We start from the raw sequence: 14,252 nt of genomic DNA on the forward strand, positions 1-14,252 counted from the left end.
ACCCTATGTGCCACAGCAGGGACTCCTGAAATAACTTTTAATTAACAGTATAACATGCATGTCTCTTTTTAGTGGTTATGTATTCAGTGATAGACAGACCATAATTTAATCAACAAGCTTAGTTTATTTCTGCTGTTTTCAAGTGAGCAAGTGATCTTTTTTTTTTTTTTTTTTTTTTTTTTTTTTTTTTTTTGGCCATGCCTGCAGCATGTGGACATTGGATGATTCATTGTTTTAACTAGATATTCAACTTTTTTTTTTTTGCTTTTTGTAAAGGCTGCACCTGCAGCATATGGAAGTTCTCAGGCTAGGGGTCTCCTTGGAGCTACAGCTGCTGACCTATATACCATAGCCACAGCAACTCGGGATCTGAGCCAAGTCTGCAAACTACACCCCAGCTCAATGCAATGCTTGATCCTTAACCCGCTGAGTGAAGCCAGGGGTCCAACCTGTGCTCTCATGGTTCCTAGTCAGATTCGTTTCCACTGCACCACAAGGGGAACTCCTCAACTTAATTTTTTAAGTACTGCAGTATCAGTATGTAATGTTTTGCTCTTCTCAAATACTTCATTCTTTCGTTAGCTAAATTTCTTGAACAGGTATTTTTTTTCCAGTCTTATACAAGGGAGGAAAGTCTCAGTTTTTTGGAAGAATCTGAATTTGAACAGAAAATTCCTATCTTCATACATAAACTCCTACACTGTTTCCTGCACTATTGTTTTTTTTTTAAATCCTAAGCATGCTTATTAATTAGTATTATAATTATATGTATACTTACGACACTATAGAATATTTGTTAACCTGTGTTTAGGATTAATCCCAAGCATTCTACTATTTGAGCTAAAGATGAGTAAGCCCTGCAAGATTTCACTTTGGGTTGTTGAACAGCTGTAGAGTAGTAATAGAAGTCTGAGACTTGATTTTTTTTTTTTTTTCTTAAATTTGAACAGGATATGGGCACTGTGGTCCTGGGAAAGCTGGAATCAGGATCTATTTGTAAAGGCCAGCAGCTTGTGATGATGCCAAACAAGGTAAGGATTGGTAATGCTCTTTCTCATTTAGGTTTTTTCTTGAAAATATTAGCAAGGAGCCAGAACTTCTCAAAATCTTAGGGATTTCATTAAAAGAAACAACTTTTTAAACGCAGGATTCCAATTCATTAATGTTAATACAAAACTTCATCAAGAGTATGTGGTGTTTGTTAATGTGGAAGGAGAAGGGACTCTGCTTGCACCATGTTGGAGGTAAAATGGTTACAGTGGTCAAGTGATTGACTTTTGTTAACACACTGGATTAGTAGTGAGCCGGGATGAAAACTCAGGTTTAATCATGATATAATCAGCTTTCTTAGTTTTTGTACATAGTTATGTTGGATACTATAAAATAATGTGTCCAAGCTATGCTCCTAATTTGTTTTGAAAAGAGGACCTGCCTTTATCATAAAGGGTTCTCTTTCTACCTTATTGTAATTTCTTTGTTATTGGAGAGTGTTTCACTAATAGGCTAAAAATATCCATAAACTATTCCTTTGTGTTATTTCTGACTGTTCAGTTGCAGATGACATGAACTTTTGTTGTTGTTTTGTCTTTTTAGGGCCGCATCCTTGGCAATATGGAGGTTCCCAGGCTAGCTGTCAAATTGGAGCTGTAGCCGACCTACACCACAGCTCTTGGCAGCCCCGGATCCTTAACCCACTGATCGAGGCCAGGGATCAAACCTGTGTCCTCATGGATGCTAGTCAGATTCGTTTCCCCTGAGCCACAATAGGAAGTCCTGCAGATGACGTTATTTAAGAAACTGTTAGCTGTTTTCCAGAGGACTTTGCTAATAATCCAAAGGTGTTGTTTATGTAGGAAAATAAGCCTGAACTATCAGAACCTCCAAACAGATTTTGTTAGATTTAACTGAGAACTTCTTTACCATGCAGAGTGAATTACAAAGGGTATTCATTGTCAGTGTACTATTTAGATATAACTGGAACCTTACAAATTATAATTTGGGGTTTCTTGATGCCTTATACTTTGGAGACCAGAGTATCCTATCATAGTATATTTTTTTCTGAGGTAGTTATCTCTGCAACTTGCAAGTCACTGACAAATAAATGAAAATTATGGGCAATTTGAATCCTTGCTCTATCTTGTATGCAGAGTGGTCACAGAAATCCAGTTTGCTTGTGGAGATGGAAGGCACATTTGTGCTTATACGGGGCTGGTGGGGGGGATGAATGGGGAATAGCTGCTCTTTGGGGGGTGATGAAGACGTTTTGGAACCAGATACTGGTGGTGGTGGTACAACACTGGGAATGTCCTAGATGCCACTGAATTGTACAAGGCAAAATGATTTAAAAAGGTAAATTTTATGAGTATTTTATCACAATAGAAAGAAAAGTGCTTAGTATAGGCATGAGAACTCAGTGCTGGGCTACTGGTGAAGGGCCTCAATGTAATAGTGCTCTAGAGAAGCTGTCATTTATACTACTAACTAAGCAGGTCAGTGTAGCGTATCATACAGTTATTAATCAGGCCTTAAACTCAGTTCACTTCAGTCCCTTGAGTTTTAGTGGAATAGAAATTTTTTTTTTTTTTTTTGGTCTTTTTGCCTTTTCTAGGGCCGCTTCCTGCGGCATATGGAGGTTCCCAGGCTAGGGGTCTAATCAGAGCTGTAGCCACCAGCCTATACCAGAGCCACAGCAATGCGGGATCCGAGCCACACCTGCAACCTACACAACTCACAGCAACGCCGGATCCTTAACCCACTGAGTAAGGCCAAGATCGAACCCACAACCTCATGGTTCCTAGTCAGATTCGTTAACCACTGGAGCCACGACAGGAACTCTCTAGAATTAAATATTTTAAAAGATATAGATGCCAAACTAATTTTACATTAAAAAATTAGTAGGTAGGCAATCTACAGAATGGGGGTAAATAATTATATATCATAAATCTGGTAGGGGTTGCTACCCATAATATATCAAGGAGTCCTATAACTCTACAACAAAAAGAAGCAACCTGACTAAAAAATAAGCAAAGGACTTAAGTAGAAGATCTATAAATGGCCAACAAACACAATGAGATAACACCTCACACCTAGCTCGACGGCTACTATCTTAAAAACAAAACAAAACAAAAAAAACAGGCGTTCTTGTGGTGGCTCAGTGGTAGCGAACCCAACTAGTGTCCATGAGGATGTGGGTTTGATCCTTCGTCTCTATCAGTGGGTTAAGGATCTGGCATTGCCATGAGCTGTGGTGTATGTCAGAGATGCGGATCAGATCTGGCCTTGCTGTGGCAATGGTGTAGACCTGTAGTTGCAGTTCCAATTCAACCCCCTAGCCTGGAAACTTCAATATGCTGCAGGTGTGGCTCTCTTAAAAAACAAAACAAGCCAAAAAACCTCAGAAAATAACAAATGATGGTGAGGCTGTGGAGAAATTGGAACCCCCTGTGCGCTGTTGGCAGAAAAGTAAAATTATGCAGCTGCTGTGGAAAACATAATGGTATTTCCTCCAAAAAATAAAAAATAAAAATGGAAGCAACCTATAGTATCCATAGATGGATGAATGGGCAAATAAAATGTGGTGCATACATAAAATGGAATATTATTAAGCTTAAAAAGGAAATCCGGAGTTTCTTCATGGCTCAGCAGAAACAAATTGACTAGTATCCATGAGGTTAGGTTCTATCCCTAGCCTAGCTCAGTGGGTTAAGGATCCAGTATTGCTGTGAATGGTGGTGTGTGTAGATTGCAGATGTGGCCCAGATGCAGTGTTGCTGTGGCTTGTGGTCTAGGCCAGCAGCTGAAGCTCAAATTCAATCCCTAGCCTGGGAACCTCCATATGCCAACGGCGCAGCTCTAAAAAGACAAAAAGGAGGGAAATCCTCGTTTGTTTTTGGCCAAGCTATGACATGAAGTACCAGCGAACCCATACCACAGCAGTGACCCAAGCCACTGCAGTGACAGCACTGGATCCTTGAGCCACAAGAGAACTCCAGAAAATCCTAAAATGCTATGTAAACCTGGAAGACATTATACTAAGTGAAATAAGCCAATCACAAAAAGATAAATCATGTATGACTCCACTTACATGAGGTTCTCAGAGTAGGCAAAATCCTTAATAACCTTTTATAAACTAATTGTAGTTTTAAAATACGGATTAGAGATTAGACTTGATCTTTTGTGTTTAGCTATAAAAGCCCATATCTGGGGGGAGATTATTTACTTTAAAGAATTTGCTCACAAATATGGCTGTATTATCAGTCCTTGGAATGAATTTCAACAGATATCATTAAGGTATAAGCTGCCTTTTGAGAAAGAAAGCCATTTTTGGTGGAGGTCGAAGTCAGTGGGGAGCTTCTAGTTTAGCAAGTGACAATTGGTAGAATTCTGGTATGGAATATAATGATTCTGGATTCTCCACTGCTTATCTACCATCATGAGAAACTACATTTTTGTCTAGAAAGCTGTTACTTTGTTTTCTAGCATGTGTTTTAAAAATATGAATTATTTCTAAGGGCAGAAATGGAGTAAGATAAAGGAATACTTAATGCATACTGTTTTTAACATTTCCCCCCATCTGTATGCTTTTATTAAAAAAAATTTATTGTGGTTAAAAGACAGGTACATTTTTTGGAGTTCCGTCGTAGCACAGTGGTTAACGAATCCGACTAGGAACCATGAGGTTGTGGGTTCAATCCCTGGCCTCGCTCAGTGGGTTAAGGATCCAGCATTGCCGTGAGCTGTGGTGTAGGTTGCAGACAAGGCTCGGATCCTGCGTTGCTGTGGCTCTGGCATAGGCTGGTGGCTACAGCTCCAATTTGACCTCTAGCCTGGGAACCTCCATATGCCACTAGAGCGGCCCTAGAAAACGCAAAAAGACAAAACAAAACAAAAAAGACAGGTACATTTTTGTAAATCAACTATAATAGAAAAAATTAAAATCGTAAAAAAGACAGGCAAATTTTATTAGTGACACTTAGTACTTCAGTGTTGTGCAGCCATCACTGTTATCTAGCTCCAGGGTATTTTCATCACATCGAAAGGAAGCCCTGTATCTGCTGAACAATCAGTATGCTTTTTTTGTCTTTTTTGCCTTTTCCTGTGGCATATGGAGGTTTCCCAGGCTAGGGGTCTAATTAATTGGAGCTGTAGCCTATGCCAGAGCCACAGCAGCATGGGGTCCGAACCACATCTTCAACCTACACCACAGCTCCGCTGGATCCTTAACCCACTGAGCAAGGCCAGGGATCGAACCCGCAACCTCGTGGTTCCTAGTCGTTAACCACTGAGCCATGATGGGAACCCCAGTCAGTATGCTTTTACAGCTCAGTTGTTCAAATAACTTTAGAGAAGTACACCTTGGATGTTTGGGGGTTGATAAGAAATGTTAGCTGTATCTGTTAACTGCTAGAACTTAATAAAAATTTTTGCAAATTTGAAATCTAAATATTGGATTTAATGTTTCAATTTTGAAAAGATAAAGATGTTTATACTTGTTCTATTTGGAAAATTGTTAGGATCTGATATTAAAAAGTTGACAGGATAATCTCTTAATTGGCAGTTTGTACTTCAAGGATATGATTAAGTTCATGTCATGCAAATGTAATAGTTTTATATTCAGGGAAGTATTTTGGCTAATCAAACAACCGCATAAAAATGTGACTTGTCTCAGAAATCTTCAGCAAACAGATCATTTTCTGTTCTATAATGCAGTGTGTGTGTCAGAAAAATCTCCATTCTTGGTTTCTTTTTAAGCACAATGTGGAAGTTCTTGGAATCCTTTCCGATGATGTAGAAACTGATTCTGTAGCCCCAGGTGAAAACCTCAAAATCAGACTGAAAGGAATTGAAGAGGAGGAGATTCTTCCAGGGTTCATACTTTGTGATCCTAATAATCTTTGTCATTCTGGTCGCACATTTGATGCCCAGGTAAACTAGTTATTTTAGTGACTGTGATGATCTTTAACTGTCTAAATGAAACTAGAAATTAAATGTCCTTTGTCTTGATTGTTGGTGACATGCCATTTGGGGCAGAAACGGAAGTGAAATTGAATGAACTATATATATACATATATATATCTCAAAATAGCTGTGATGTATATCATGTACAGTCTTTAACATGGGACAAGTACTGGGTAGATAATATTTTAAGTTGCCTTTTATTTCCTGTTGATAATATATATTAATATTTTGCTCAAAGTGTAGTTGCCCTGGAAATCATGGTTTTTCTGCTCATTTGGAGCAAATAACTTTCCAGACAGGAAAATACACATAATTTCTCCATGTTATTAGCAAAATGACCTCCCTAAGAGAAGAGAGTAAGTAATTGGTATAGCTCACAGAATTTTTGAGTTCTGTTATATGATGACTAGTCAAGTTAGAATTTGACATCAGATACAAGATTTTTAGCTTTGGACCTTGGATATTGGGAACTAGATAAAACTGTTAATTTCACATCTAGGAGAAAAAAACCTGGCATGTGAGCAGCTATGATTAACTTAATTCCCTGGTGGGGTGTGTAGAGGAAAGCTTCCCGGAAAAGAAAAAGTCTACTTGTGTTTTTAATGTTTGGGCGCTTGCCAAGATGAGTAGTGTAAGGATATCAGAGTTCATGCTTGAAGGTGGAGTGTAAATTAAGTTGGTGCCCTACTGAGTTTGGGGGTTACACATTGAGTTATTTTTGGCCTAGGGATAAGACGTGACTATTTTTGTTTGACAGATAGTGATTATAGAGCACAAGTCCATCATCTGCCCAGGCTATAACGCGGTGCTGCATATCCATACCTGTATTGAAGAAGTCGAAATAACAGTAAGTTTTAAAATAAGTAATTAGGGTTTTTGTTTGCATGTTTAAGACCATTTCATCTGGATGATTTCAGTGATGGTATTCTTATTTGCACACCTAGTCTTTATTTCAATCTTCTATTTGGCATTGTTCTGATTGCTTCCTTTTTTCTTGGATAGGCCTTAATCTGCTTGGTAGACAAAAAATCAGGAGAAAAAAGTAAGACTCGACCCCGTTTTGTGAAACAAGATCAAGTATGCATTGCTCGCTTAAGGACAGCAGGAACCATCTGCCTTGAGACCTTTAAAGACTTCCCTCAGATGGGCCGTTTTACCTTAAGAGATGAGGGTAAGCCTTTAAATTGATGTCTAGCAGTGCATCTAATTGGCTGAGTGTTGGTAATCTTCATCTTAGTGCACAGTACAGGTTTGTAGAAAACCTGATTCTTTGTTCTATAATATATTCATATGATAAATGTTGAATGAATTGAATAGCAGACAGAATTGACAATTCATTTTAGTAGTAATGCTCTAGATGAAGGATCTTAATTTTGATATCTTGCAGGCACTGAGTTTTGAGAGTTGTTTTATTTATATAATGAGACATTTTTGTGATGAAATTCTTTGTAATATGTGTGATTAAAGCTCATCTTGGGGAGTTCCCGTCGTGGCACAGTGGTTAACGAATCCGACTAGGAACCATGAGGTTGCGGGTTCGGTCCCTGCCCTTGCTCAGTGGGTTAACGATCCGGCGTTGCCGTGAGCTGTGGTGTAGGTTGCAGACGCGGTTCGGATCCCGCGTTGCTGTGGCTCTGGCATAGGCCGGTGGCTACAGCTCTGATTCAACCCCTAGCCTGGGAACCTCCATATGCCGCGGAAGCGGCCCAAGAAATAGCAACAACAACAACAAAAAAGACAAAAAAAAAAAAAAAAAAAAAAGCTCATCTTGAAGGGCTTTATGTCTTGTAGAGCAATTTTTTGCTGAGCAAGCCTCTGAAGTAGTTATTTTATCTTTATTATTTTAAAATCAAATTTGATAAACATTAACCACACTGAAATGAGAGATAAAAGGATAAAAGGGGTACTTAACCTCTCATGTTTTCAAAGGTTTAATAGTCATGTTGTTTTGTATATATCACCATTTCTGCCAATCTGAGTGAACTGGAATAGCTATAATTTTCCTGTCTCACAGGCATGAAACTCTGTGGTATCATGGAAACAAAATCACTTTTATTAAACATTTCTCTATAGATTGTTATCATAAATAACTATTTTTAAGACAATAGAAAACTTTATATTGAAATGTAGAATAGTCAAGAGTTCCTGCTGTGATGCAGTGGATTAAGAATCCTACTTCAGGATGTCCCATTGTGGTGCAGGGGAAAGAAATCCAACTAGGAACCATGAAGTTTCGGGTTCGATCCCTGGCCTTGCTCCATGGGTTAAGGATCTGGCGTTGCTATGAGCTGTGGTGTAGGTTGCAGAGGAGGCTCAGATCTCGTGTGGCTGTGGCTGTGGCATATACCAGGCAGCTACAGCTCCTATTAGACCCTTAGCCTGGGAACTTCCATATGCCACAGGTGCAGCCCTAAAAAGCAAAAAATAAGAATAAAAAATAAAAAGGCAACTTAGTGGTGCAGTGGGTTGCGGTTCTGGCACTGCCACTGTTGCAGCTGCAGTTCAGATTCAGTCCCTGGCCCAGAACTTCCACATGCTGTGGGTGGGGCCATTAAAAAAAAAAACAGAATAGTCAGTTCACATTATTAGTTCCAGTTTCATTCAGCAAAAACTTTACTGTATCTCCTGCATGGCAGGAGCTGTGCTAAGCACTGGGAATTTGATGAACATGATCCTTGAGCCTTATTTCAGAGAAGTCTATATAAAGATGGTATCCACTTAAAGTCATTATTTTAAAACTCTTCTTGGTGATAGGATTAAACCCAATAACCAGTTTTACTGTTAATATAACAAAATGAGAATTTTAGTTACCAATTAAAACCTGATAAAATTGGGCAGACAAAGGAAAATAATGAAGCAAAATTTTTAACCCCAGGGTTACTGTGTGTTTTTTTATTTTGTTTTGTTTTGAACTAAAAAATAGTAGCTTGGCCTTTAGGTTTTTCACAAGACTTAATAAGTTCTATATCTCTTTGTGAACCCTTTTTAACAGTATTTATTGAGATAATTTATATACCATGAAATTGACCCCTTTTAAGTGTACAATTCAGTGACCTTTAGTATGTTTACAGAGTTGTGCAGTCATCACATTCAAATTTTCATAACATTTAGTACATCTAAAAAAGGAACCCTCACACCTACCTGTTTACAAAGTCTGCTGCCTGTTGCCACCCCCAGCCCTAAGGAGCCACAAATCTACCTGTTCTCTGCCCTTCGAGGCTGTGCCATATAAATAGAGTCATAAAGTTTGTGGCCTTGAGTGTCTGGTTTATTTTACTCGGCATGTTTTTGAGGTTCAGCCACGTGGTGGCATGTACTGTACGTAATCCATTCCTTTTTATTGTCAAATACTATTCTGTTGTATGATATCTACATTTTACTTGTCCAGGCACAGGTTTTTTATAAAGATCATCTTCAGTTCCCCTCCGCTAGTCAGAAATCATGCCTTTGATGGTAAAGCCAGTTAATTGGTAATTTACATTGTAAAATAATAGTTTTAATAAGTTTTAATATCTGTCATAGCCTTGCTGTTAACTACTGAAAAGATTTTTTAAAAATTTTATTTCTAGGTAAGACCATTGCAATTGGGAAAGTTCTGAAACTGGTTCCAGAGAAAGACTAAGCATTGTCTTGATGACCCTGCACAATACTGTGAGGAAAATTGACTGCAAAAGCCTACTTCACACCGCCTTCTCTTATTTTCTGCCCATTGACAAACCTCTCCCCGTATTTTGCAAAGACAAAATCCACAGCAAAAGTCCACATTATGTCAGCTTTCTCATATTGAGAGCTCTGCTATGCCACTGTTGAATTTTTCCCAAGATTTTTTTCTTCCCTTTCAAACTCTGCTTCCTTGGACAGATTTGGCAATAGCTTTGTAAGTGATGTGGACATAATTGCCTACAATAATGAAAACCTACTAGGAATTTTTTTATTTTTCCATTTTCCCCTTAGGCATACTTAGTCTCTTTTTTTCCCTAGGCAGATCATTCTGAGTGTGCGAGTGTGTGTGCACATGTTACAAAGACAACTACCATGTTAATAAAATATTCAATTTGAAACCCTTTTCGGTATTTGAATTGCTTTTGAATAATGTTTTTTATCTGGATAGAACATTGTTGCATTAGCTTTTTAACTTTACCAAGTAATTGAATACATTTTATTACTTGGACTTTTCTAAGCTCTCCCTTATCCACTCCTTTAAATGAGGCATTTACAATGTTCAAGTTTGTATGAAAAGAAAGAACTAGTTTGACCCCTTGTTTTGATGGTTAATGCATACATACAGTACCTTTATGCAACTGTGACACTGCTTTACTAGGTCTACCAGTTATTTCCTGCCAATTTATATTTTAACATGATTTCTTAAACAGTAAGTGTTTTTAAAATACATGAACTGCATACTATAGTTTTTATAAGTATAAAGCATAATGAAATCATACCCCTACAAAAAATTCCATTAACTTGTTAAATTAGTGGAATTTACAATAAAGAAAGCATGCTGAGACCTGGCAAAAATGCCTCCTTTAGTATTTATAAGAGCTGCATGCATCTAGTATGAAAACCATTATCAACTGCAAGTGCCAGTTTTACAGATTACACAGTTTATTTACTATTCATATCAGTAGTTTTAAAGGTTGGATGATCCTTGCTGATTAAAGCTAAACCTCATCCAGCAACCAAATGAACACATATTGCGAACCATCAGAATCTGCACAGACTAAAGTAACAGTGATAAGCAGAATCAAGCACAGTGTGTTTCTCTCAATTATTTGAAATTGACTGTTTTCTTAAATATAAAGCTGAAATTGCTAAATTATGATTTGGATGAACGACCATGCAGCATTGCATAAGAGTAAATGAAAAATGGAAGGGAGAATTTCTGGGTGTATTGGAAGGCCCCCCCCCCAATTTTGAGTGTTGCCATTTTTCAAAGACTTGGCTTTTTTTAAGAATCAGTGTATCTCTAAATGACATGTCCCTTCCTTGTAATCCTCTGCCTCAGAAAAGAAAAGCCTAGTCAGACTTATTTCCAGTAACAAAACAAGAATTAGTTTAATCCTGTTACCTTAACTATAGAATTCCCATTCATTTCATGAATGAGGGTACATCTTATGGACAGAACCACAGTTATTGTCCTGCAGCTTCCTGTAACTATACTCACGACTATTAAAATTGCGTGAAATTTACATTTTATTCTGTCTGCAAATTTCTGGGCTTTTAATTTTCTGGGATATGTGGGAGCTTTAGTTAGTACATACAATTCTTTTTGTACTTCCACATGAATAAGCAAAATACCAGCAATTGCTTAGATTTTAATGAATCTTTAAAAGCTCAAAAATCATTGAAATTATTTCCAGAGATAGATTTCCATTTTTAGATTGAACACATTTTTTAAAACCAGTTAATGTTTGCTATTAAAATATTTACACTTTTAGAATATGTGCATGTTGCCAAGACTCAAGTAAAACAGGGATATCAACTGTGAAGGGCCTAACCTCTCAAAAATAAGAGAATAAATATACTTATGAAATAAAAATTTCCATTGATTCTTGCACATTTATGCAACTAAGATTATTTAGAGGGAACTTGTTAAATTAGCCAACACAATACATTTTTTGGTGGGCTTTGAAGTTCTTTGGGAAGAAAGCTCACTTAAAAGTTGATGCATTTTAAACTCGTCACACTGCCGCCTTACTTGTCTGGGGAAATGAAATGTCTGAAGTGAACTGGCAGTGTGTGGAGTTGTTGGACCTTTAAAAAGAGCAATACAGATTCCTACGTTGTCATTTTGTCTTCTGTTAAGTACAAGTATGTCTCTATTACTGACAATGCAAAAATAGGGTAAAATTGGCTTGCAGATATAGGCTATTGAAGACCTAAACATTCTTTTGTTTTTAGCATAGATAAGTTAGAATCACAATTTTCTTTGCATCTTTTTACATTAATGATCTGTATTATACAGCTTTCCTGCTAGATTATTTAATTATAGCTTTTTAAATTAATGAAGTGAATTTAAGAACGATATTGAAATCAACATCTAAGTAATTGCCATTTTAAGCCCCAATTTCTTGCTGTGGGAGGGGGAAATAATCTAGTTGTTTTTACTCTGCAAACAATTTACTCAGTGGAAATCTAGGTAAAATCAAACCAGAAGAGATGGACTGAGTACATAATGCCATGAAATTGTGACAAATAGTAAAGTGTTCTTGAATAATTAAGCCCATGTATATTTGTTTCAAATTGAAAGTCTTGAAATATGTGATAACTGAATGTAAAAACTGTAAATTGTAAAAGAATAGATTGTTCACTGCAACGGGGGTAATTCATACTTGTCTGCTAGTTACATAAACTACAAGAATTGCTTTTACAATATGGGATGGACTTTGAACGTAATGCAGTTGATCAGTGACTGGCATCCTCAGCTGAAGTGCTGCAATGTTTTGACTCATTTTCAACCAGCTGCAATTTTGCAACCCAAGAAAAGGGTGAACTTATGGTCAAAAACTGCTTTCATGATGAACTTTTGAAAATCAACTCATCTCCCTGGCAATCTTCTGAAACACTAGTTATGACTGCAATTACTCTATGGTCTTTGATGGCTGTGCCACATGACAGCACTCTGGCACCTTTCCTCATTGGCATGGACTTCCTCATGGACCGCTGCTTCATGGATGACAGCTTCATTGCTTTGGGTAGGGATTTAGATAGTCAAGGGACAGTTTTTAGTACAGCTCTTAACGTCAGGCAACTTAACTTTAAAAAATCCTTTGTGAAAATCCTGGTAACAGTACTATATCTCTGATTGTAGGATGATTAAATGTTCAGTGTTGGCCTATCTCACCAGAATAAACTGTGCCATTAATCCTCTCACAGACATACGTAAGGTAGATTGCAATCAACAGAATTTAGCAGATGATTTTCTGTCTCCAAATAATATGGCATATATTTCCTCCAGATATTGCCAGTGAGTCTAGCAAATGCCATCTAATACATTTATGATTCTTGTTCCTTTTCTCTAGAGATCTGCCATGGCAGCAACTTAATAAATGTAGTTACACATGCACAACTCAAAGACTTCGTAGGTTTAAATTTGGCAGTCGATTGGTTGTATTAGAGTTCATGGTAAATGGAATAGGAAGTGTTTTGATCTTGTAGTTCAGTGGATTCCATCTGAACTAATTTACTGCCAAATTTCAGGTAGGATAGATTTGGTTCAGCTTGTGATGGTTGTGGCTCTAGGATAGCCTCGATTTTCAATATCCTAGAACATAACTAAGTCTTCCCTTCAGTAAATACACTTCCACGTACCTCTAATCCTATGCTTCCTTGAAACACTAATGTGCAGAGTTGTTTACTAAGAAGTGTTGTTAGGGGCCTGGAGGTGTGGCAGTGTTCTCCAAAATGAGGGAGATGTAAACAGGTACCATGTCTGATTAGGCAGGATTTCTTAAGCGAATGGGTATTATCTTTTCTGCCCTGTCACACATGCCACTGTGCCCTGTAATACTTAAAATGGCAACCTCACGTTGGTGAACAGCAGTAGAAGGGCATTTTGTGCTTCCTGAGGCTCCCCTCGCTCAGCCAGGCACATTAGCTTAGCGCTTCTGATGTCAGCCCAAGTCCCTGCTACCTACCTCCTTTCCTGCTGCCCGGGAAGTGTTTGTGCTGGAGCTGTTGCTCCTGTGCTCCTCAGGTGATCATCCACATGCATTAGGTGAAACTGAGGTCTCAGCCCAAGGGGTCTGAATTTTAAGGACTTAACCTGGGATGCTCAGAAATCGACACACCATAGTTAACTAGTTTCTTCTCTTTGTTCTAAAAGAAATGTGGATCTCTCTCAGGCCAGGATTTAATGACTGATTCTCTCTAGACAGCAGGTTAATACCCAGCTCTCTTTTTTTTTTTTAAGCAGAATTAAAGGGAACTGATTAGGTTTGCTGGGTTTTTAACCTAATTGCAAAGCACGGCAGAATGCTCTAGGTAGGAATTACGGGAATCCAAGAGAAAGAAACCCTTCTTCTGATTTGTAGCTACCTACTGTGCCTGACTTGGTGCCTGTGTGAGGATTAAGCCCTTAGTTTGCTCTTGCAATTATTCAAATGACAAGTTAATTTGCTTTTGTAATAACAATAAAAATTGTCATCTTCCCTTTTGAAGGGTTTGTTTGTTGATTATCACCTGTGTGGCATCATGTCCTTGAGTGTATGTCTGTTTTCTCTCTGGTCCTCGGTGTTTAGTCTGGGCATCAGACTACACAGGCACTGCACTGCCGTGTGTAGAAGGACCAGCCA

General features: G+C 38.0%; 1 protein-coding gene across 2 annotated transcripts in view; it reads left to right on the forward strand.

Moving 5' to 3' along the window:
* Positions 1 to 14,117, forward strand: part of GSPT1 (G1 to S phase transition 1) — a 36,678-nt gene extending 22,561 nt beyond the window's left edge. Inside the window, exons 11-15 of one of the 2 annotated variants that reach the window (XM_021086589.1) lie at positions 951 to 1,031; positions 5,752 to 5,925; positions 6,716 to 6,805; positions 6,961 to 7,129; positions 9,528 to 14,117. In XM_021086589.1, coding sequence (XP_020942248.1) covers positions 951 to 1,031; positions 5,752 to 5,925; positions 6,716 to 6,805; positions 6,961 to 7,129; positions 9,528 to 9,580 — 567 coding nt within the window. In that variant the 3' untranslated portion in view covers positions 9,581 to 14,117. The remainder of the gene's footprint in view (positions 1 to 950; positions 1,032 to 5,751; positions 5,926 to 6,715; positions 6,806 to 6,960; positions 7,130 to 9,527) is intronic. The other variant, XM_021086591.1, reaches the window with a different exon arrangement.

This window comes from Sus scrofa, chromosome 3, assembly GCF_000003025.6.
Source record: "Sus scrofa isolate TJ Tabasco breed Duroc chromosome 3, Sscrofa11.1, whole genome shotgun sequence".
In the NCBI taxonomy this organism is placed as follows: Eukaryota; Metazoa; Chordata; class Mammalia; order Artiodactyla; family Suidae; genus Sus; species Sus scrofa.